The 24,254-nt window shown below is 41.8% G+C and overlaps 2 protein-coding genes across 2 annotated transcripts; one reads left to right on the plus strand and one right to left on the minus strand.

The window, feature by feature from the left end:
• Positions 1-213: 213 nt before the first annotated feature.
• Positions 214-5,000, minus strand: LOC139557000 (protein-S-isoprenylcysteine O-methyltransferase-like). Its single transcript, XM_071371253.1, has 5 exons — positions 4,655-5,000; positions 4,190-4,278; positions 3,917-4,086; positions 2,086-2,303; positions 214-1,984 (listed from the first exon to the last, which is right to left on the minus strand). Exons 1-5 carry the CDS (start codon positions 4,871-4,873, stop codon positions 1,799-1,801), a joined length of 882 nt encoding a protein of 293 aa, XP_071227354.1. The 5' UTR covers positions 4,874-5,000; the 3' UTR covers positions 214-1,798.
• Positions 5,001-17,838: 12,838 nt separating this feature from the next.
• Positions 17,839-19,292, plus strand: LOC139557001 (transcription factor HES-5-like). The gene is made up of 2 exons (XM_071371255.1): positions 17,839-17,956; positions 18,067-19,292. The coding sequence occupies exons 1-2, from the start codon at positions 17,897-17,899 to the stop codon at positions 18,661-18,663; spliced, it is 657 nt and encodes a 218-aa protein (XP_071227356.1). The 5' UTR covers positions 17,839-17,896; the 3' UTR covers positions 18,664-19,292.
• The last annotated feature ends 4,962 nt before the right edge of the window (positions 19,293-24,254 follow it).

The raw sequence follows: 24,254 nt of genomic DNA on the forward strand, positions 1-24,254 counted from the left end.
TGCAACTTGCTCAGGTTGTCAAATTAGCAAAAGATTTCTGATTGTACAGCCTTTTGATCCTGAGTGGACATGGGATATGTGAATTTAAAATCAGGGGTTGGAAACAAAGTTATTTTCTCAACAAAAAAACACTTTTTTTTTCTTTTTTCATTCTATTCCACTGTTTCGAACAGCAAAATAAAGTTCTGAACCGGTTTGAAACCTGTGAAACCCTTTTAATTTTTTTTTTTTTTTACCATTTAGCTCATTAAAATGACTTCAGCAATCAGTGCGGATAGAGCAGGCAAGCTAGTTGTTTACATGCGTGCTAGTTGTTTACATGCCTGATGGACAGACCAGTGTAGGCTATGGCGCAAGATGCTACTGAAATTTTACGGGTGGGGAGAGAGCGAGAGGTTTGAGGAGCAGGCTTGAAGCGCTGGCCCTCTAAGACATGCATTATCTGAATTAGGTTCACAGAATTATACCTAGGAGAGGCTTCAAATGTCCTTTGAGATAGCTAGCTAACAAGCTTGTGTGTAAAGAGCAGCACCAGAATTAAACACACATCTTACTTTTTTGTAGTTAATAAATCCAATCTGAAACTCAACTAGGCCTATAGTATCCTTAACTAGCATTGAAAAAGTTGATCCACGCTTCTCTAGCTAATTAAAAAGATCTCTCCCTATCTTCTCACACTTCTAAGGTCAGTACAGTAGCCTATGCTTCAGATGGGGGAGGGGCAGGTAGCCTAAACATGCACAGGCAAAGATTTTCAGTTTGCAGGCAGACGCTGGAATAAGTTTGAGTGACAGAGTGAGGGCTTTGCACATGCGCTTTGTTGCGTTTCTTTTGTGGGACTAGAAAAAAAATGTCTAGAACGTAAAATAATCTTATTAACCGGTTTGCATGCTTTTAAAATAACAGTTCTGTTCCGGAACAGTATGGATCGCTTTCGTTCCCGATTCAGTTTCTGTTCATTAAAAATGTTATTTTACAGTTTTGTTCCCTGAACCGGTAAATTAATCATTTTGGGTAAGGATGCATCATTATAGAAATTCTGGGCTGTAACCTATAACCAATATTTTCTCATGGCATATTTTGACATTTGATTACCATCAAAAGGCATTTTATAATTTATGAAAAGTTCATTAACTTATGGGGCAAAGACCATGTTGCAAGCAACCACTTTGCCACCATTTTAGGAAATTTTTGTAAATGTACAACAGCCAAACAGAAATAAATGCTTCTTAGCGCAGATTTACCTACTGGGAAAGAATATGTACGGGGGCAGATGAAATTGTGCATCCCTAATCTTGTGTAAAACTATTGTTGTAAACGCTGAGAGACTAATGATGACTTAGTGATAAGCCAGACAAACAAGGAATAGCAGACACTCGACCAGGCTCATTACAGCACTTTGATTCAGTAACACAAGCTAAAAATCCATTCAGCATCCACTGAAGAAACTCAACTCCTCCCTATGGAAAACACAGAAAAGGGAGACATTGGAGATGAAGATGAAAAAAAAAAAAAAAAACATCCCTAGTAGTCAAACTAACCAAACCAAAGAGGCGGTTGGATGTGTGCAATAGATATACAACATTGGGGGGTGTCGTTTATTTTTGAGTGAGTCCGTCTACCCAGGTTTTTGGGGAGCCCTTTACCACGCTCATAGGTGTCAGTCTCCGTGAGCTCTAGACCCCCCCCCCAGGGCGGGCGACCACAAGTGCTAATCCACAGTATGCTGACAGGGGCTGCCCCTCACAGTGCCTGTCTGTCTGCCATGTTCATACATCCAGGACCCCATCTCTCACACCTAGGAGCTGTTGATGCGGATGCCTGAAATAAAGGGCAGGCCGGTGCCCACCTTCTTCTTGTATTCCAGGTAGTCCTCTCCAAAGAAATGGAGGAGAGAGACCTCCTCCTCCTCAATCCGTTCACGGAAGAAGCGCCAGCTGGCCATGGTATAGCCTGCGATGCAGACAGGGTTGCACAGCATCACCTGGAACATTGGACACGGAAAAGTGAAATCAGTGGAGTGGGCTTGATTGTAACATTTTTAAGAAATACAATTCTAGTAACTTTCACATTTTAGGCATGTACCTGTGTGCCAATGCTCCAGTAGAACCAGCCCACGTAGGACGGGTGTCTGAAGAAGGCGTAGACCCCATCGGTGACCAGCACGTGGCTCTGGGCCTTCTCGTTCTGGACGATGTGGTTAAAGTTAGAGCCAGCCGTCAGCATGGCAGACTTACGAAGGAAGTCCCCACACAGCACCATCAACAGGCCCACCAGGCTGAGCCAGCTCAGCTGCTTCAGCTCTGAGACAGAGGGGAAAAGTTCACAGCCAATTGAGACATTTTACTCCTCCTGTGACAACATGTCATTTCAACTGAGACATGAAGTTATTGGCTGCGTTCCAGGCTGACTACGTCTCAATCCCAATACCCCCTAGCCCTCCCCTCCATTTTGCACCATCCCGCGAGCCACATTGAGTCGGAGTGGTGTTCCAATTCAACTTCGAGCGAGGGGTAGTGCCTTTTCAGCCCTCCAAATGAAAAAAATCTACATGCAGACTTCCTATCGAGTTTTTATTAAAACTACCATAAAGTCCTGCAACCCAAGACTCTAAAGGTGCTTCAGGAAGATGGCTGACAAAAATACTAGGATGGAAGGAAATGTAATTCATTATAACTTCACAACGAATCATGCAAAGTATTTACAGTTAAGATGAATATGTTAGTTAATGTAGAGAACAATTATAATGCACATTTCTTGATCATAAAGTTAATTTACAAAAATCACTATTTAACAAGCTAGCAACAACTAGCTAACATTAGCCAACTAGCTATACATTTAGCTTTCTATACAGGCGTTTTACATTTGTATGAATTGTAATTCATGTTGTAGGGACTCCTGAGCAAACCAGGCTGTCATCTGTGAAACCCAATGTATGTAAAGAATCTAGCTAACGAAAGCATCTACTGCAAATTTTATGTACAATTTTGTAAGCTTGCCTTCCTGTTCATTAAAAAAAAAATAATACTTCAATCACTTGTAATTGTAGCTAGTTACATAACAGAGACTGAAGATATTTGCCAATGGAGGTAACGTAGCTGTAGCTAACTATTTTCTTCCTTATTGTATAGTGGAGGATAAAAAGACCAGTATGCTATGGATGTGTAGCCTATCGGTGTATGGACCCTTACACATTTGGTAAAAAATTATTTAAAAAATTTGTTCAGAACAGTGATTTTAATTGTTCTAGCTACAATGCCTCCACTGTTAAGGACTGGGTGAAGGGAACGCAACTGTTACATGTCAAACTGCTATGGAATTAAAGTCCTGCTTCAGTACTACTCCACATTGAACCACAGCCAGAGGATGGGTACATTACAGGCACGTTGTTTTTCATTTGATGCTCGTATGGTAAGTATGTATTTGTTGCATGAGAAATATAAGAAAAGCTATTACTGCAGCCAGTACTGGCTCATCGTCAATTAATTGTGTGGTATCTGTTGGCAGTATCTGACATGCGCGAGTGAAAGGGAAAAGGGAAAGGTGGATACCGAGCCAGTTGTACAACAAATGTGTCTTTCCGCATTTAACCCAACCCCTCTGAATCAGAGGTGCGGGGGGCTCCCTTAAATCGACATCCATGTCATCGACGCGAGTGATGTAGTGATGTCCCATTCCCTAGGCCTAATCTCCCTACCACTAGTTGCTCCATTTTCGAGTGCCACTCACCCCCACATGAGGGACACTCAAAAACGAAGGGGAGGGCTAACGGGGGTATTGGGATTGAGCCTACATTGCAGGTGCCTGCCTGCGCAGAATGACGTGGTACGCAACCATTGGTTGATGCAATGCAATACCAGCAATGTAGTCAGGCTGGAACGCAACCATTGAGCACAAGTGTGGTATGAGGCAAGACCTGGGACAGAGAGCTTCTCTATAGTGAACTCCACCCATGAGGAGACAGCAGCCACGGTGTACTCCACACTGTGGTTGAGCAGGAACGAGTCCAGAGACAGGCTGCGGGGGTTAATGATGGCCGTCACCAAGTACTCAGAGTAGTGGAAGAAAGACATGGAACACATGTACCTGCAAATACATTAATTGACTGAGAACTATGCATAAACAGGTATCGAACTAACATCAGTTAGTTTTGTGTGTGACAGAGAAAGTACAGGTGTTGGATGCTTACCAGCCAAAGTGTGTCCATGTAGTTTGAGAAAAGCTTATGATCAAGCCACACCCAAAAGTAAAACCAAGGAAGCAGGCTCGCACAGCAACCTGGGAGAAAAGAGCATGCTTCGATAACCTTTCTAACTTGAACTTGTGAAACTACAAAGCTGGCTCCAAATCAACAGCTAAGACAATAACATAACCTTAGGCATGGCCCACTTAACTTCAATAGTGTTATCTAGCTTATCGTTAAATTAGGTTCTACTTTAGGCAATCAAGGTGACAGCTGTCTCAATCCAATTCAGCTAATAGGATTAGCCAGCTAACGTTAGCACAATACATTGTCAGAAAGAAGCGCGCCAATTAATATAACTGATCATTTAGATTAAGCCTAGCTAGCTGACTGACGTTTTGGATGGGCAAATACAACATAAATCTTATTTCAGACGTTAGCCAGCTAGCTAGCTACTACTGTAGCGCTTACCTTATATAGAGGTCCCTTATATATGATTAGCAAGAAGCCATTGAGAACAGCGATGTACACCGCAATAGCTATTTTCCCCCTCACTCCAGTGAGATAGTCGAATACCCAGTCAAGATGTCCAGCGAATGTTCTAATAAGGGGAATTATAACAACACCAAGACCTAAAAGAAAGCTTATTATACTTATTTTTCCCTCTAATGCCAACTTATTGCCTGCCATGATGAAGTGACGTTACTCCCTATGGGCTCTCGCGAGTTTTCCACAATCACAGAATTTCTTCATTAATCTTGGCTCAGTTCCAGGGGGTGACGCTGCGCAGATGAACAAATCAGATTGTATTTGTCACATGCGCCGAATACAACAGTTGTAGACCTTATAGTGAAATGCTTACTTACAAGCCCTTAACCAACAATGCAGTTTTAAGAAAAATACATGTATTTACTAAAATAAACTGAAGTTAAAAAATATATATATAATAATAATAAAGAAAATAACAGTAACGATGCTATATACAGGGTCAATGTGCGGGGGCACAGATTAGTCGAGGTAATTGAGGTACTATGGACAGTACCAGTCAAAAGTTTGGACACACCTACTCATTCTAGAGGTTTTCTTTATTTGTACTATTTTCTACATTGTTGAATAATAGTGAAGACATCAACAGTATGAAATAACCCACATGGAATCATGTAGTAACCAAAAAAGTGTTAAACAAATCAAAATATATTTTCGATTTTTCAAAGTAGCCACCCTTTGCCTTGATGACAGTTTTGCACACTACAATGTAGAAAATAGTAAAATAAAGAAAAATCCTTAAATAAGTAGGTGTGTCCAAACTTTTGATTGGTACTGTACATGTAGGTAGAGGTAAAGTGAATATGCATATGTAACGGATGTGAAATGGCTAGCTAGTTAGCGGGTACGCGCTACTAGCGTTTCAATCAGTTACGTCACTTGCTCTGAAACCTAGAAGTAGTGTTGCACCTTGCTCTGCAAGGGCCGTGGCCTTTGTGGAGCGATGGGTAACGATGCTTCGTGGGCGACCGTTGTTGATGTGTGCAGAGGGTCCCTGGTTCGCGCCCGAGGTCGGGGCGAGGGGACGTACTAAAGTTATACTGTTACATTGATGCTGTTGACCCGGATCACTGGTTGCTGCGGAAAAGGAGGAGGTTGAAAGGGGGGTGAGTGTAACGGATGTGAAATGGCTAGCTAGTTAGCGGGTACGCGCTACTAGCGTTTCAATCAGTTACGTCACTTGCTCTGAAACCTAGAAGTAGTGTTGCACCTTGCTCTGCAAGGGCCGTGGCCTTTGTGGAGCGATGGGTAACGATGCTTCGTGGGCGACCGTTGTTGATGTGTGCAGAGGGTCCCTGGTTCGCGCCCGAGGTCGGGGCGAGGGGACGTACTAAAGTTATACTGTTACACATAGATAATTAACAGAGAGTAGCAGCAACGAAAATAGTCCGTGTAGCCATTTTATTAGCTATTCAGGAGTCTTATGGCTTGGGGGTAGAAGCTGTTAACCTCCACGGGATTGGGTCCCAGGACAAAGACATATCTGATATGGGCAGAAAGCTTAAATTCTTGTTAATCTAACTGCACTCTCCAATTTACAGTAGCTATTACAGTGAAAGAATACCATGCTATTGTTTGAGGAGAGTTCACAATTATGAACTTTAAAATGCATTAATAAAACAATTAGTCACATTTGGGCAGTTTAGATACAACATTTTGAACAGATATGCAATGGTTCATTGGATCAGTCTAGAACTTTGCACATACACTGCTGCCATCTAGTGGCCAAAATCTAAATGGCACCTTGGCTGGAATAATTATGGCCTTTCTCTTGCATTTCAAAGATGATGGTACAAAAAAACAAATACACATGTTTTTTTCTTGGTATTATCTTTTACCAGATCTAATGTGTTATATTCTCCTACATTAATTTCACATTTCCACAAACTTCATGGTGTTTCCTTTCCTTTCAAGAATATGCATATCCTTGCTTCAGGTCCTGAGCTACAGGCAGTTAGATTTGGTCATTTTAGGCGAAAATCCTTAAGAGGTTTAAGAAGCCTTTTGGACCTAGACTTGGCGCTCCGGTACCACTTGCCGTGCGGTAGCAGAGAGATCAGTCTATGACTAGGGTGGCTGGAGTCTTTGGCAATTTTTAGGGCCTTCCTCTCACGCCGCCTTGTATAGAGGTCCTGGGTGGCAGGAAGCTTGGCCCCAAGTGATGTACTGGGCCATACGCACTACCCTCTGTAGTGCCTCGCGATCGGAGGCCGAGCAGTTGCCATACCAGGCGGTGATGCAAGCAGTCAGGATGCTCTCGATCGTGTAGCTGTATAACTTTTTGAGGATCTGAGGACCAATGCCAAATCTTTTCAGTCTCTTGAGGGGGAATAGGCATTGCCGTAACTTCTTCACGGCTGTCTTGGTGTGTTTGGACCATGGTAGTTAGTTGGTGATGTGGACACCAAGGAACTTGAAGCTCTCAACCTGCTCCGCTACAGCCCCTTCGATGAGAATGGGGGCGTGCTCTGCCCTCCTTTTCTTGTAGTCCATGATCATCTCCTTTGTCTTGATCACGTTGAGGGAGAGGTTGTCATCCTGGCACCACACTGCCAGGTTTCTTGACTGTAGATGGGGCTATAAAGCCATATAATCAAACCTCTCTCTACTTGAGGTCTACACAAAAAAAATTGACCAGGCATCACTTTTTTTAGATGGAGGGGAATTTGTTTTTAGTAATGCTTAGGCTGTCTAGCAGAGGACATAGCACAGACTGAGATATCTCATATGTCAGGAACTTACCATACTGTTCACAGGAAACAAATTCAATAAATAGTAGTGGTCAGTCCAACAGACAAATTAGACTTCTGCTTAAATTTTGTGAATGGGAACAAGTTTTGTTACTCAACAGCCTGTGGAAACCAAATTGTTTCATTATTCAAAATGTACTGTACAAAGCAAACATTGCATTTATTACCCAGATAAGACTGAGTATCATTCACATAAAATAATAGACAGAAAAACATTACATCTCTCATTTGCTTGTTTTGGCTACTAGCAATATGCAAACAGTGTGTGTTTGTGTGTGTGTGTGTGTTGGGTTGAATTTGTGCCTGCTTGGATGAATAGGTTACATGTGTAGTAGAGTTAAAATGGTTATTCCATCAAACTTCAAATTATTAGAATAGTACACAACGCACAACAGAACAACCAGGTTGAGGGTCAGTGGCCAAAGCCCGCGCACAGGAAATATTCCAAGTTCAGACAGAAGGGGGGAGTCAGATCGCTATGATCGCCAGCAACTTTACTTTTGGTGTCTATTTTTAATTGTTGCGCTACTGGTGCTGCCTGTTGATGTTAGGTAGGCAGCTACAGTAGCTGGATGATGTTAACATCTTCGGTTTTGTTTCATTAAATGTATTTTATTTCATCTGGGTGCTTGTGTCACCTACTAACACCCTGGTACTACCCATAGCTCCCGTTCTCATCAGTCCGAGAAAACACTGAGAGAGAAAGATATGTGTTGCAGATTACTCCTTTGTAGAAGTCCATAACGTGAAATAAATAAAACATCCCAAGGTTAATGCTGTAGATATTGTTATAAGGGAGTGTGAGATTATTGAAACATGTTTCAGAGTTTTATTGTTATTAATATAGTTTACAGAGTGCTAAAAGTGCTGTTGTTGCTAGCTAGCATGCCTTTCTGTGATGCAGACGGTTAGCTGAGCTGCCGACTGGTGCTAGCGTTGCATTATGGGAGATGTAGTTTGGTCCTCTACGGTTTGAATGGAATAGAGGCGATTTCACGTTGTAACTTGTTTATGTTGCAATGTTTTTGTACATGAGTTGTTGTATTTTGGTACTGTCAACACTGAAAGCACCTAGCAATGTATTGGGGATGTGAGACAGGATATGTGTTTTACCTTTCTTCATGCTCCTGTGTAGAACAACTTGTCAGATGGTGCATTGGAGACATGTGTTCCTGTCCTGTCTTTTCACAATACTATTGCAGATCAACATAAAAGCCTAAAAGACAGCCGTGGTGTCGCTATTCATTTCTTGGTTTTCCTGTTGTACATAAGAAACCCGCTACACATGGACATATGCAAAGACTGGTGGGCTGGTAGAGCTGAAAATTGAGAGCTATTATGTACTACCGGTTATTAGGGAAACACTTATTGAAGAAATCATGATCCATAGATGTTGAGGTCATTTTTGGTGGATTTAAAATATTTTAAGTTGTCAAGTTATTTAGTAGGCAATAGTGCAGAAATTGACCCCAAAAAATTATCAAAAAAGTAGACATCATCAGTTTTTTTACAACAAAATTTTTGCATATCAAAAATATGATTTCCCTTGTGATGTAGCCTACCACGAGGCTCTTTTATTTAAGCTTTATTTAACTAGGCAAGTCAGTTAAGAACAAAGTCTTATTTACAATGACTGTCACGCCCTGACCTTAGTTCCTTTTTTATGTCTCTATTTTGGTTTGGTCAGGGCGTGAGTTGGGGTGGGCATTCTATGTTTTTTTTCTATGTTTTCTTTTCTATGTGTTTGGCCTGGTATGGTTCCCAATCAGAGGCAGCTGTCTATCGTTGTCTCTGATTGAGAACCATCCTTAGGTAGCCTTTTTCCACCTGGTGTTTGTGGGTAGTTGTTTTGTGTTTGCACCTTTCAGGACTGTTTCGATTTTCGTTTCTTACATTCACTTTGTTATTTTGTATTTTCGTGTTCAGTTATAATAAATGAACATGGACACTTACCACGCTGCGTTTTGGTCCGATCTTTCCTGTTCCTCAGATGAAGAAGATCGTTACAATGACGGCCTACTGTACCCCGGCCGAACCCTAACCCAGACAATGCTGGGCCAATTGTGCGACGCCCTATGGGACTCCCAATCATGGCCGATTGTGACACAACCTAGAATCAAACCAGGGTCTGTAGGGACGCCTCTAGCACTAAGATGCAGTGCCTTAGACCGCTGCGGCACTCGGGAGCCCACCATAGCTCTACCATAACCTATACTTATTTCAACATATTGTTCCTTTGTATACATGCAGGAATATGGCTTTCAGTAATAACTCTTTCCTCAGAGAGTAGTCTTCAAGTGACCATCTCAGCAAAAAATATTAAAACAAAATGGCATACAATGAACGGCATATACATACAGCATAGATTAAAATCTGTCTTTACAAAAGACCATTAACTTTGAATCTATTGTTTAAAAAATATATACAGTGGGGAGAACAAGTATTTGATACACTGCCGATTTTGCAGGTTTTCCTACTTACAAAGCATGTAGAGGTCTGTAATTTTTATCATAGGTACACTTCAACTGTGAGAGACGGAATCTAAAACAAAAATCCAGAAAATCACATTGTATGATTTTTAAATAATTAATTTGCATTTTATTGCATGACATAAGTATTTGATCACCTACCAACCAGTAAGAATTCCGGCTCTCACAGACCTGTTAGTTTTTCTTTAAGAAGCCCTCCTGTTCTCCACTCATTACCTGTATTAACTGCACCTGTTTGAACTCGTTACCTGTATAAAAGACACCTGTCCACACACAATCAAACAGATTCCAACCTCTCCACAATGGCCAAGACCAGAGAGCTGTGTAAGGACATCAGGGATAAAATTGTAGACCTGCACAAGGCTGGGATGGGCTACAGGACAATAGGCAAGCAGCTTGGTGAGAAGGAAACAACTGTTGGCGCAATTATTAGAAAATGGAAGAAGTTCAAGATGACGGTCAATCACCCTCGGTCTGGGGCTCCATGCAAGATTTCACCTCGTGGGGCATCAATGATCATGAGGAAGGTGAGGGATCAGCCCAGAACTACACGGCAGGACCTGGTCAATGACCTGAAGAGAGCTGGGACCACAGTCTCAAAGAAAACCATTAGTAACACACTACGCCGTCATGGATTAAAATCCTGCAGCGCACGCAAGGTCCCCCTGCTTAAGCCAGTGCATGTCCAGGCCTGTCTGAAGTTTGCCAATGACCATCTGGATGATCCAGAGGAGGAATGGGAGAAGGTCATGTGGTCTGATGAGACAAAAATAGAGCTTTTTGGTCTAACTCCACTCGCCGTGTTTGGAGGAAGAAGAAGTATGAGTACAACCCCAAGAACACCATCCCAACCGTGAAGCATGGAGGTGGAAACATCATTCTTTGGGGATGCTTTTCTGCAAAGGGGACAGGACGACTGCACCGTATTGAGGGGAGGATGGATGGGGCCATGTATCGCGAGATCTTGGCCAACAACCTCCTTCCCTCAGTAAGAGCATTGAAGATGGGTCGTGGCTGGGTCTTCCAGCATGACAACGACACGAAGCACACAGCCATGGCAACTAAGGAGTGGCTCCGTAAGAAGCATCTCAAGGTCCTGGAGTGGCCTAGCCAGTCTCCAGACCTGAACCCAATAGAAAATCTTTGGAGGGAGCTGAAAGTCCGTATTGCCCAGCGACAGCCCCGAAACCTGAAGGATCTGGAGAAGATCTGTAGGGAGGAGTGGGCCAAAATCCCTGCTGCAGTGTGTGCAAACCTAGTCAAGAACTACAGGAAACGTATGATCTCTGTAATTGCAAACAAAGGTTTCTGTACCAAATATTAAGTTCTGCTTTTCTGATGTATCAAATACTTATGTCATGCAATAAAATGCTAATTAATTACTTAAAAATCATACAATGTGATTTTCTGGATTTTTGTTTTAGATTCCGTCTCTCACAGTTGAAGTGTACCTATGATAAAAATTACAGACCTCTACATGCTTTGTAAGTAGGAAAACCTGCAAAATCGGCAGTGTATCAAATACTTGTTCTCCCCACTGTATATATGGAAATATATACACATATTGTTAAAAAAATATCCCAATCATTTCAGTTGCAAAATAGTACATATCAATTGAAATAATCCAAATAATAGTTAAATAAATTTTACATTAAAAAAAATTAAATAATAATCTTTAGCTCTTCCAGGTGTGTGGAGATGACGATAGATTTGATGTGAGAGTAACTTTGCATAGGGTACAGAAACTGCTCAGTGTTACCATGCTCAGTCCCACTGCTGGTCTTGGTGTTTCCATGGAGATCCACACTGGATCAACAGTGGGGCAATATCTTCAGCAGGTAATGGAGACAGTCATAGAGTATCTCTGGAGTACTTTGAGTAGTTGTTGTGGAAGAGCAGGGGCCTCCTGACTGAGAAGAAGGAGTCTGTGTTGGAGACCCTGTTGTGGAGTTGGCTCTCAAGTGCTGTGCGAAGCTTCTCCACCCTATCAGTATATTTTCTCTCAAGGATCATAACTATACCCCTATGGGAGCAGAGAAAGGAAACATGAGTTAAATAGCCCTACAATATATAGCTCCCATAAGCTTAATTGAAAGACATCCTCATCAGTTCAATATGGTCCATTTGATGTGGTCCCTCATGTTGGATGTGCTTTAAGGTCTTTGTATATTGCCTGCTTTGAAATGAGAATGACTCCGTGTGCTTTCAGTGTGCAATGTCTCTGATTTTAACCTCATTTTCCTTTCCCTTTATATCAGCTCTCACTACGCTTTAATGTGATGCAGCTTCTCATAGTATTTCTGGCAATCACGAGGCCCTCGTGACAATAGAAAGTGCACGAATTGCTTGAATTAATTAAATACAATGGCCCTGATCCAAATGAACAGGTGGGAGGTGCACTTAAAAATGCCCGCCTCCCCCCTCCCATTCGTAGCGTGATGTGTTATGGATGGGAACTAACCAATGAGCATTGACTACAACTGATACGTGGTGGGAGCGTGGTGAGAACATGGAGTACATCCTCTGTCTGTGGACATTTCACATGTTCAGTGGAGATGTTAAGCATCAAGTGTCCATGGCAGAGAAAGACATTTTCACTACAAATTCCTTTACTGTGAGCATTGCTAGAGTGCTTAAATAAGATCCATTTCATTGCATCATATAAACTAAATAATTGAATACAAATTGACATTGTAGTGCTATTACAATTGTAATAATGGTGGTATTGGTATTAGTAATTTGTATTGACTATTTGATTAGGTGGTAATAGTATAATACAAAATGTTTTTTTATCTTGTATTTTCATATATTTAGTCAAAAAGTCATTATAATATTTAAAAGACTTTGAAGTTTGACTATTTAAATGCCCTTTTCCTACATTCTCACGCTTTCTATTTCATCTCCCTGAGCAGGTCTCACGTGGCCAATTGGGTGATTATAGTGTCCCATCTGTCCAGATGGTGTGCCTGTGAAAGCCTTGTGAGAGCCTTGTTGACTGCACTGTGGCTGGGCAGGAGGGAGGAGGGAGTAGAAGGGCCTTGGTCACTTGAGCTTTGTGTGACGAGGCACACTTCCTTTGTGTGTCCGCCCCAGTGTCATTAACACTGAAGTGTGGGAAACTCAGGACCATGGCAGCTCTCACGTTCCACTTGGGCAGGAAGGGAGCTGGTGACTGGGACGCAGCCAGCGGCAAGCAGGACGGGCAGCTGTGTGTGTGTGTGTGTCTAAAGGTTGTGGTGCCTGCATTTCTATCAGTAGATGTGAAAGTGTGCTAAAAGAGTAACAGTCCATATCTACATGTGGAGCTTTCCAAAACTCAATTTTGGATATATTAAAACTTCTTATGGCTGCAATCTCGTTAATGGGATCGATATGACAACAGCCAGTGAAAGTGCAGGGCGCCAAATTCAAACAACAGAAATCTCATAATTAAAATTCCTCAAACATTTTTTTTTTTCATTTTTTTTTCACCTTTATTTAACCAGGTAGGCTAGTTGAGAACAAGTTCTCATTTACAACTGCGACCTGACCAAGATAAAGCACAGCAGTGTGAACAGACAACAACACAGAGTTACACATACATGTATCTTATACCATTTTAAAGGTAATCTTGTTGTTAATCCCACCAAAGTGTCCGATTTCAAATAGGCTTTTCAGCGAAAGCACCACAGCCGATTATGTTAGGTCACCGCAAAATCACAGACAAACACAGTAATTTTTCCAGCCAAAGACAGGAGTCACAAAAAGCAGAAATAGAGATAAAATGAATCACTAACCTTTGATGATCATCATCAGATGACACTCATAGGACTTCATGTTACACAATACATATATTTTTTGTTCGATGAAGTTAATATTTATATCCAAAAACCTCAGTTTACATTGGCGCCATGTTCAGAAATGCCTCCAAAATATCCGGAGAAATTGCAGAGAGCCACGTCAAATAACATAAATACTCATCATAAACTTTGATGATGTCACGTTCTGGCCTTAGTTCCTTTTTTATGTCTTTATTTTAGTTTGGTCAGGGCGTGAGTTGGGGTGGGCATTCTATGTTGTTTTTCTATGTTTTGTTCTGTATGTTATATTTCTATGTGTTTGGCCTGGTATGGTTCTCAATCAGAGGCAGGTGTCAATCGTTGTCTCTGATTGAGAATCATACTTAGGTAGCCTGTTTTCCCACTATGGGTTGTGGGTAGTTGTTTCCCGTTTCAGTGTTTGCAACATACGGGACTGTGTCGGTTTTCATTTATTCTCTTGTTCTTTTTGTATTTTGTATTAATTCTCGATTAAATGATATTATGGATACGTACCACGCTGCATTTTGGTCCTCCTCTCCTTCCACCAACGAAAGCCGTTACAGATGAAAGATACATGTTTTACATAGAATTAAATATACACTTGTTCTTAATGCAACCGCTGTGTCAAATTTCAAAAAGCTTTACGGCAAAACACAATATTCAATAATCTGAAAACAGCGTTCAGCCACGAAAGCAAGCCATACAGTTACCCGCCAAATTGTGCAGTCAACAAAACTCATAAAAAGCAGTATAAATCTTCACTTACCTTTGCTGATCTTCGTCGGAATGCACTCCCAGGACTCCCACTTCCACAAGAAATGTTCGTTTTGTTCGGTAATGTCCATAATTTATGTCCAAATAGCTATTTTTGTTAGCGTGTTTGGAAAACAAATCCAACGTCAGGAAGCGCGTTCACTAAAGCTGACGAAATGTCCAAAACTTCCGTAACAGTCAGTAGAAACATGTCAAACAATGTATTGAATCAATCTTTAGAATGTTTTTAACATAAATCTGGAATAACGTTCCAACCGGAGAATTACATTGATTTCAGATGAGCGATGGAACAGAAATCCCTCTCATGTGAACGCGCATGGTTAGAGCATGGTCAGGTCATGGCAGACCTGACTAATTCCCCTCTCATTCGGCACCCCTTCACAGTAGAGGCATCGGACAAGGTTCTACAGACTGTTGACATCTAGTGTAAGCCGTAGGAAGTGCAAACTCATCCATATCTCGCTGTAAATTCAATAGGATCTTGGTTAAAAATCGACCAGCCTCAAGAGTTCCCACTTCCTGTTTGGATTTTTTCTCAGGTTTTGCCTGCCATATGAGTTCTGTTTTACTCACAGACATCATTCAAACAGTTTTAGAAACTTCAGAGTGTTTTCTATCCAATATGAATAATAATATGCATATATTAGCAACTGGGACTGAGGAGCAGGCAGTTTACTATGGGCACCTCTGTGCACCTTTCATCCAAGCTACTCAATACTGCCCATGCAGCCATGTTATATGTTACATGTTAACGGGTTGAAGTGAAGACTTTTCATGGCAGTAACTGCAACAACTGTGCAATGTTTATAACTCACAGAAATCTACTACCTGACAAATATACAGACCACACCAAAGTCAATTTGAATTTTTTCACCTTTATTTCATTTTTATTTAACCAGGTAGGCCAGTTGAGAACAAGTTCTCATTTACAACTGCGACCTGGCCAAGATAAAGCAAAGCAGAGCGACACAAACAACAACACAGTTACACATGGAATAAACAAACGTACAGCCAATAACACAATAGAAAAAAAGTCTATATACAGTGTGTGCAAATGGCATGAGGAGGTAAGGCAGTAAATAGTCCATAGTAGCGAAGTAATTACAATTTAGCAAATTAACACTGGAGCGATAGATAAATGTTGCCCCATCATTACATCTTTACATGACATTACACCAAAGACCCAAGGATTTTGAATAGCTCATGGATATGAACATATCCTCATTAATATGAACAAGTTAGGCTATTGGAAACAACCTGTTCCGTGAAGCTAGTGGATAACACAGTAGCTCCATGTGCTGTTAGACTCACACCCCTGCCCCAGATCTCTCAGTCTCACACCTACTGTATGTGTGCCCCGTGCCGAAACACTTTGTGCTCACTTTATTCTGTGATCATGGCAGAAGATGAGCAAACTCCTTCCTCTGGGGTCCCCACTTTCCCAGATCCATAACGACACCATGTCAGCCCCCCTCCCTCCCTGTCACGCCCTGACCTTAGAGATCCTTATTATTCTCTATGGTCAGGGTGTGACTCGGGTGGGGAAATCTATGTTTTCTATTTCTTTGTGTTTTTGGCTGAGTATGGTTCCCAATCAGAGGCAGCTGTCTATCGTTGTCTCTGATTGGGGATCATATATAAGTTGTCATTTTCCTTTTGGGTTTTGTGGGATCTTGTTTTCTGTTTCGTGTCTGTACCTGACAGAACTGTGCGTTTTTGCTTTGTTATTTTGTTTGAGTGTTTTTGATCAAATAAATCATGAACACTTTCCACGCTGCGCTTTGGTCCAATCCTTTCGACGAGAGCCGTAACACTCCCCTCCATTTCCGTGCCTGTCCCTCCCAGCCTTCCTCTCCCTCCCCATCTATTCAATTCAATTCAAGGGGCTTTATTGGCATGGGAAACATATGTTAACATTGCCAAAGCAAGTGAAGTAGATAATATACAAAAGTGAAATAAACAATAAAAATGAACAGTAAACATTACACTCACAGAAGTTCCAAAAGAATAAAGACGTTACAAATGTCATACAGGGTTGTAACGATGTGCAAATGGTTAAAGTACAAAAGGGAAAATAAATAAACATAAATAGGGGTGGTATTTACAATGGTGTTTGTTCTTCACTGGTTGCCCTTTTCTTGTGGCAACAGGTCACATATCTTGCTGCTGTGATTGGCACACTGTGGTATTTCACCTTCAGTAGATATGGGAGTTTATCAAAATCGGGTTTGTTTTCGAATTCTTTGTGGATCTGTGTAATCTGAGGGAAATATCTCTCTCTTAAATGGTCATACATTTGGCAGGAGGTTAGGAAGTGCAGCTCAGTTTCCACCTCATTTTATAGGCAGTGTGCACATAGCCTGTCTTCTCTTGAGAGCCAGGTTTGCCTACGGAGGCCTTTCTCAATAGCAAGGCTATGCTCACAGTGGTCAGGTATTCTGCCACCGTGTAAACTTTGTTTAGGACCAAATAGCATTTTAGTTTGCTCTGTTTTTTTGTTCATTCATTCCAATGTGTCAAGTAATTATCATTTTGTTTTCTCATGATTTTTTGGGGTCTAACAGTGTTGCTGTTCTGGGCTCTGTGGGGTCTGTTTGTGTTTGTGAACAGAGCCCCAGGACCAGCTTGCTTAGGGGACTCTTCTCTAGGTTCATCTCTCTGTTGGTGATGGCTTTGTTATGGAAGGTTTGGAAATCGCTTCCTTTTAGGTGCTTGTAGAATTTATCGTCTCTTTTCTAGATTTTGATATTTAGTGGGTGTCGGCCTAATTCTGCTCTGCATGCATTATTTGGTGTTTTACATTGTACACTGAGGATATTTTTGCAGAATTCTGTATGCAGAGTCTCAATTTGGTGTTTGTCCCATTTTGTGAATTCTTGGTTGGTGACCTCACAATCATAAAGGGCAATGGGTTCTATAACTGATTCAAGCATTTTTAGCGAGATCCTAATTGGCATGTCAAATTGTATGTTCGTTTTGATGGCATAGAATGCCCTTCTTGCCTTGTCTCTCAGATCGTTCACAGCTTTGTGGAAGTTACCTGTGGAGCTGATGTTTAGGCCAAGGTATGTATAGTTTTTTGTGTGCTCTATCAACCTGCTCCCTAGAGGCACACTCTTTGTCCTCCCAACAATAAACACTTCATTGAGCATGTGGCAGCCCGGGATCTCGCAATGCCCCTCCCAGCCCTCCCATTGGCTCCAGGCTGTGAGAAACTCCAACAAGCCCAAGACCCACACATTCATATGGAGATTTAGGAGTATAAATAGGAGGGAGAACCAGAGGGAAGACGGCACATATCCAATTGGCTCTTTACTGAGACTTCAGCTCAACAGAACTACTACTGCCACAGCCATGGCACCAACAATGACTAGACAGATTACCTACTCTGAGCAGCTCCTCTCACTTACTAAGGTAAACAAATGCTTTGAATACATACATACAGTACATTTCAATCTTATTCTATTGCTGTTAATTATACATGGCAAGTTGACTAAACTGTTCCTTGTTTTCTCTTTGTGCAGGTAAAGAAGCCAGCTGTGGAGAAGATGCGCAGGGATCGCATCAACACCAGCATTGAGCAGCTCAAGTCCCTCCTGGGTCCCGAGTTCCTCCTGCAGAAGCCTGACTCCAAGCAGGAGAAGGCTGACATCTTGGAGATGACCGTCTATTTCCTGAGCCGACAGCAGCAAGCAGGAAGTTCCTCCACCGTGGCAGCCAATGGGGGCTACTCTCACTGTGTGCAGGAGGCTGTCAGCTTCCTGTTGCAGTGTGAGGTGAAGACACAGTCCCACAGCAGGCTGCTGAGCCACTTCCACAGCCTGCAGACATCCAGCCAACATAGCCAGGCTCCCAGGTCCCTCTCCCCGCTGGGCTCCCCAGTCCACCAGGCCACCACCAAGGGTGTGCTGAGACCCATCTCCCATCCACTCTGGAGGCCCTGGAGGAGCAACCAGGGCCTCCACTTCAGAATAATCTACTTCAGGCAACACTTCAGACCTTTTCATGTCAGACAAACGGAATTAGACAGGCCAGTTTATGTTTTGACAGGCATGGACAGTGGTGTTCAGAGTGAAGGAGGTCTACTTCTTCTGCATTTGGCAAGAGATGCTATGTCATAAGTCTTCATCCAGATGAAGAAAGGGCATGTTTCGCCAGTATTCCTTTGAAAGGAAGGATTCTATGAAATGATTCAGATTGGTCTGGAATGGATACATACTATGTATTTGAAAATGTACACTGATTTAATAACAGTGTTTCTCTTATTTTATTTTATCGTTTGACAGTACAGAGTTAAATTATTGTAATAACATACTTGTATTGTATTTCTAACCCATATTGAGTTGCTACTTGTTTGTATCTAACTACCTGTTTGTTAGAATTTGTCAAACTCTTTACAATGAATTGTCACTGAATGATAAAATGTATCAATTTGATGATGTAGCTATATTATCACACAAATGGATCCAATGGATCTACACTAAATGTAAATCATGTTAGGATTATGTCAAATCAATGTCATTGATAATACAGTATTCAATGTTCAAAGAATATGTTAAAAAGTTCATTGTAACTTCGAAGATACACCTTTCACAAAGAACTTTTGTGTATTCCACAAAAGGTTTTGTAAAGAAAAAAGCTTTTCCATGAAAAGTTTGTTTGCCTTTATTGGTTTAAATGACACGCCATTTGGAGTGACATGCCATCAAGTGTTTGAAAATAAATGAAAAACTTAAGTTTCTCAAAATTGCATTTTTGGTTTTATCTTTTCTGTCGTGCGGAGTCATATATCTACACAAAGTTCTCCACCCACATCCATTCTGATTACAACAGTAGTATGGCTAACTTTTTCATCCACACAGTTAAAAAGAAGACCACTCTAGTTAGTATATAAAACATATTGGTTGATTGACTATATTCACAAACCTACATTTAGATTGTGAGGAGCACCTATCCTGAAGGTATAGAGATGTCAGTTCAATATTGGTTCCTGATTGATAAACCAAAACCTTGAAACCTATTGTTGATTTGTGGTTGGACAAAACCTATGTACAGTACCAGTCAAAAGTTTGGACACACCTACTCATTCCAGGGTTTTTCTTTATTGATACTATTTTCTACATTGTAGAATAATAGTGAAGACATCAAAACTATTAAATAACACATATGGAATCATGTAGTAACCAAAAAAGTGTTAAACAACTCAAAATATATTTTATATTTGAGATTCTTCAATGTCGTAGCCACCATTTGCCTTGATGACAGCTTTTCACACTCTTGGCATTCTCTCAACCAGCATCATGAGGTAGTTACCTGGAATGCATTTCAATTAACAGTTGTACTTTGTTAAAAGTTAATTTGTGGAATTTCTTTCCTTCTTAATGTGTTTGAGCCAATCAGTTGTGTTGTGTTGATGGTCAATTTCTTCAACAGATGATCAGGTCTATATAATTATCAAACTTAAATATATTGATAGTAGAAAGGAAACACAGACACTTTGTTTAAGTATTAAAATTCTCCTTTAGTAAAACAATTGCACGGTGGCTAGGAAAAACTCCCTAGAAAGGCCAGAACCTAGGAAGAAACCTAGAGAGGAACCAGGCTATGAGGGGTGGCCAGTCCTCTTCTGGCTGTGCCGGGTGGAAATTATAACAGAACATGGCCAAGATGTTCAAATGTTCATAGATGACCAGCAGGGTCAAATAATAATAATCACAGTGGTTGTAGAGGGTGCAACAGGTCAGCACCTCAGGAGTAAATGTCAGTTGGCTTTTCATAGCCGATCATTCAGAGTATCTCTACCGCTCCTGCTGTCTCTAGAGAGTTGAAAACAGCAGGTCTGGGACAGGTAGCACGTCCGGTGAACAGGTCAGGGTTCCATAGCCGCAGGCAGAACAGTTGAAACTGGAGCAGCAGCACGACCAGGTGGACTGGGGACAGGAAGGAGTCATCAGGCCAGGTAGTCCTGAGGCATGGTCTTAGGGCTCAGGTCCTCCGAGAGAGACAGAGAAAGAAAGAAAGAAAGAGAAAGAAAGAAAGAAAGAAAGAGAAAAAGAGAGAGAATTAGAGAGACCATACTTAAATTCACACAGGACACCGGATAAGACAGGAGAAATACTCCAGATATAACAGACTGACCCTAGCCCCCCGACACAAACTATTGCAGCATAAATACTGGAGGCTGAGACAGGAGGGGTCAGGAGACACTGTGGCCCCGTCCGACGATACCCCTGGACAGGGCCAAACAGGCAGGATACCACTAGAGGGATATATCTTCAACCACCAACTTACCATCCTAAGACAAGGCAGAGTATAGCCCACGAAGATCTCCCCCACGGCACAAACCCAAGGGGGGCGCAAACCCGGACAGGAAGATCACGTCAGTGACTCAACCCACTCAAGTGACGCACCCCTCCTAGGGATAGCATGGAAGAGCACCAGTAGGCCAGTAACTCAGCCCCTGAAATAGGGTTTGAGGCAGAGAATCCCAGTGGAAGAGGGGAACCGGCCAGGCAGAGACAACAAGGGTGGTTCGTTGCTCCAGTGCCTTTCCATTCACCTTCAGACTCCTGGGCCAGACTACACTCAATCATAGGACCTACTGAAGAGATGAGTCTTCAATAAGACTTAAAGGTCGAGACCGTGTCTGCGTCTCTCACATGGATAGGCAGACCATTCCATAAAATTTGAGCTCTATAGGAGACAGCCCTGCCTCCAGCTGTTTGCTTAGCAATTCTAGGGACAGTAAGGAGGTCTGCGTCTTGTGACCGTAACGTACATGTAGGTATGTACTGCAGGACCAAATCGGAAAGATAGGTAGGGGCAAGCCCATGTAATGCTTTGTAGGTTAGCAGTAAAACTTTGAAATCAGCCCTTGCCTTAACAGGAAGCCAGTGTAGAGAGGCTAGCACTGGAGTAATATGATCAAATTTCTTGGTTCTAGTCAAGATTCTAGCAGCCGTGTTTATTTAGTGCTTTATCCGGGTAGCCGGAAAGTAGAGCATTGCAGTAGTCTAACCTAGATGTGACAAAAGCATGGATTAATTTTTCTGCATAATTTTGGGACAAAGTTTCTGATTTTTGCAATGTTACATAGACGGAAAAAAGCTGTCCTTGAAACAGTCTTGATATGTTTGTCAAAAGAGAGATCCGGGTCCAGAGTAACGCCGAGGTCCTTTTAGACAACTGTACAACCATCAAGATTAATTGTCAGATTCAACAGAAGATCTCTTTGTTTCTTGGGACCTAGAACTAGCATCTCTATTTTGTCCGAGTTTAAAAGTAGAACATTTGCCGCCATCTACTTCCTTATGTCTGAAACACAGGCTTCCAGGGAGGGCAATTTTGGGGCTTCACCATGTTTCATCAAAATGTACAGCTGTGTGTCGTCCACATAGCTGTGAAAGTTAACATTATGTTTCCAAATTACATCACCAAGAGGTAAAATACATAGTGAAAACAATAGTGGTCCTTAAACGGAGCCTTGAGGAACACCGAAACAGTTGATTTGTCAGAGGACAAGCCATCCACAGAGACAAACTGATATCTTTCCGACAGATAAGATCTAAACCAGGCCAGAACTTGTCCGTGTAGACCAATTTGGGTTTCCAATCTCTCCAAAAGAATGTGGTGAACGATGGTATCAAAAGCAGCACTCAGGTCTAGGAGCACGAGAACAGATGCAGAGCCTCGGTCTGACGCCATTAAAAGGTAATTTACCACCTTCACAAGTGCAGTCTCAGTGCTATGATGGGGTCTAAAACCAGACTGAAAAGTTTCGTATGCATTGTTTGTCTTCAGGAAGGCAGTGAGTTGCTGTGCAACAGCTTTTTCAAAAATGTTTGAGAGGAATGGGAGATTTGAATATAGGCCAATAGTTTTTATATTTTCTGGGTCAAGATTTGGCTTTTTCAAGAGAGGCTTTATTACTGCCACTTTTAGTGAGTTTGGTACATATCCAGTGGATAGAGAGCTGTTTATTATGTTCAACATAGGAGGGCCAAGCACAGGAAGCAGCTCTTTCAGTAGTTTAGTTGGAATAGGGTCCATTATGCAGCTTGAAGGTTTAGAGGCCATGATTATTTTCATCAATGTGTAAACATATATAGTACTAACAAACTTGAGTGTCTCCCTTGATCCTAGGTCCTGGCAGAGTTGTGCAGACTCAGGACAACTGAGCTTTGGAGGAATACGCAGATTTAAAGAGGAGTCCCTAATTTGCTTTCCATTGATCATGAGTTTCACGGCAAAGAAGTTCATGAATTTATCACTGCTGAACTGAAAGCCATCCTCTCTTGGGGAATGCTGCTTTTTAGTTAGCTTTGCAACAGTATCAAAAATACATTTTGGATTGTTCTTATTTTCCTCAATTAAGTTGAAAAAATAGGATGATCGAGCAGCAGTGAGGGCTCTTCAATACTGCACGGTACTGTCTTTCCAAGAGAGTCTGGAAAACTTCCAGTTTGGTGTAGCGCCATTTCCGTTCCAATTTTCTGGAAGCTTGCTTCAGAGCTCTGGTATTTTCTGTATACCAGGGAGCTAGTTTCTTATGACAAATGTTTTTTGTTTTTAGGGGTGTGACTGCATCTAGGGTATTACGCAAAGTTAAATTGAGTTCCTCAGTTAGGTGGTTAACTAATTTTTGTATTCTGACATCCTTGGGTAGGTGGAGGGAGTCTGGAAAGGCATCTAGGAATCTTTTGGTTGTCCGAGAATTTCCTTGGTTGGGGTGTGAGCAGATTATTTGTTGTGATTGCAAACGTAATAAAATGGTGGTCCGATAGTCCAGGATTATGAGGAAAAAAATTAAGATCCACAACATTTATTCCACGGGACAAAACTAGGTCCAGAGTATGAATGTGGCAGTGAGTAGGTCCGGAGACATGTGGGACAAAACCCACTGAGTCGATGATGGCTCCGAAAGCCTTTTGGAGTGGGTCCGTGGACTTTTCCATGTGAATATTAAAGTCACCAAAAATGTGAATATTATCTGCCATGACTACAAGGTCTGATAGGAGTTCAGGGATCTCAGTGAGGAACGCTGTATATAGGCCAGGAGGCCTGTAAACAGTAGCTATAAAAAGTGCTTGAGTAGATGGTCACTAGTGTAACCAGGAGGTGAGGCCTCATTTAGTACAGTAAATTCATCAGGCTTAAGGCATGTTTCAGACAGGCCAATCACATCAAGATTATGATCAGTGATTAGTTCATTGACTATAACTGCTTTGGAAGTAAGGGATCAACATTAAGTAGCCCTATTTTGAGATGTGAGATATCAGAATCTCTTTCAATAATGACAGGAATGGAGAGGTCTTTATTCCAGTGAGATTGCTAAAGCGAACACTGCCATGTTTAGTTTTGCCCAACCTAGATCGAAGCACAGACACGGTCTCAATAGGGATAGCTGAGCTGACTATACTGACTGTGCTAGTGGCAGACTCCACTAAGCTGGCAGGCTGGCTAACAGCTCTCATTGTGGAATTAGAGCCCTGTCTATGTTCGTAGATAAGATGAGAGCACCCCTTCAGCTAGGATGGAGTCCGTCACTCCTCAGCAGGCCAGGCTTGGTCCTGTTTGTGGGTGAGTCCCAGAAAGAGGGCCAATTATCTACAAAAACTGTTTTCAACCAGCGATTGAGTTGTGAGACTCTGCTGTAGAGCTCATCACTCCTGCTAACTGGGAGGGGGCCAGAGACAATTACTCAATGCCGACA

The sequence above is a fragment of the Salvelinus alpinus genome, chromosome 28 (genome assembly GCF_045679555.1).
Source record: "Salvelinus alpinus chromosome 28, SLU_Salpinus.1, whole genome shotgun sequence".
NCBI classification, from domain to species: Eukaryota; Metazoa; Chordata; class Actinopteri; order Salmoniformes; family Salmonidae; genus Salvelinus; species Salvelinus alpinus.

Excerpts from the sequence above, each read along its gene's own strand:
- LOC139557000 (XM_071371253.1), bottom strand. The coding sequence starts at position 4,873 with ATGGCAGGCAATAAGTTGGCATTAGAGGGAAAAATAAGTATAATAAGC. Across the intron at positions 4,279-4,654 it reads ATAAGGGACCTCTATATAAG|GTTGCTGTGCGAGCCTGCTT; the intron begins GTAAGCGCTACA and ends CTTTTCTCCCAG. Across the intron at positions 4,087-4,189 it reads ACATGGACACACTTTGGCTG|GTACATGTGTTCCATGTCTT; the intron begins GTAAGCATCCAA and ends ATGTATTTGCAG.
- LOC139557001 (XM_071371255.1), top strand. The coding sequence starts at position 17,897 with ATGGCACCAACAATGACTAGACAGATTACCTACTCTGAGCAGCTCCTC. Across the intron at positions 17,957-18,066 it reads AGCTCCTCTCACTTACTAAG|GTAAAGAAGCCAGCTGTGGA; the intron begins GTAAACAAATGC and ends CTCTTTGTGCAG.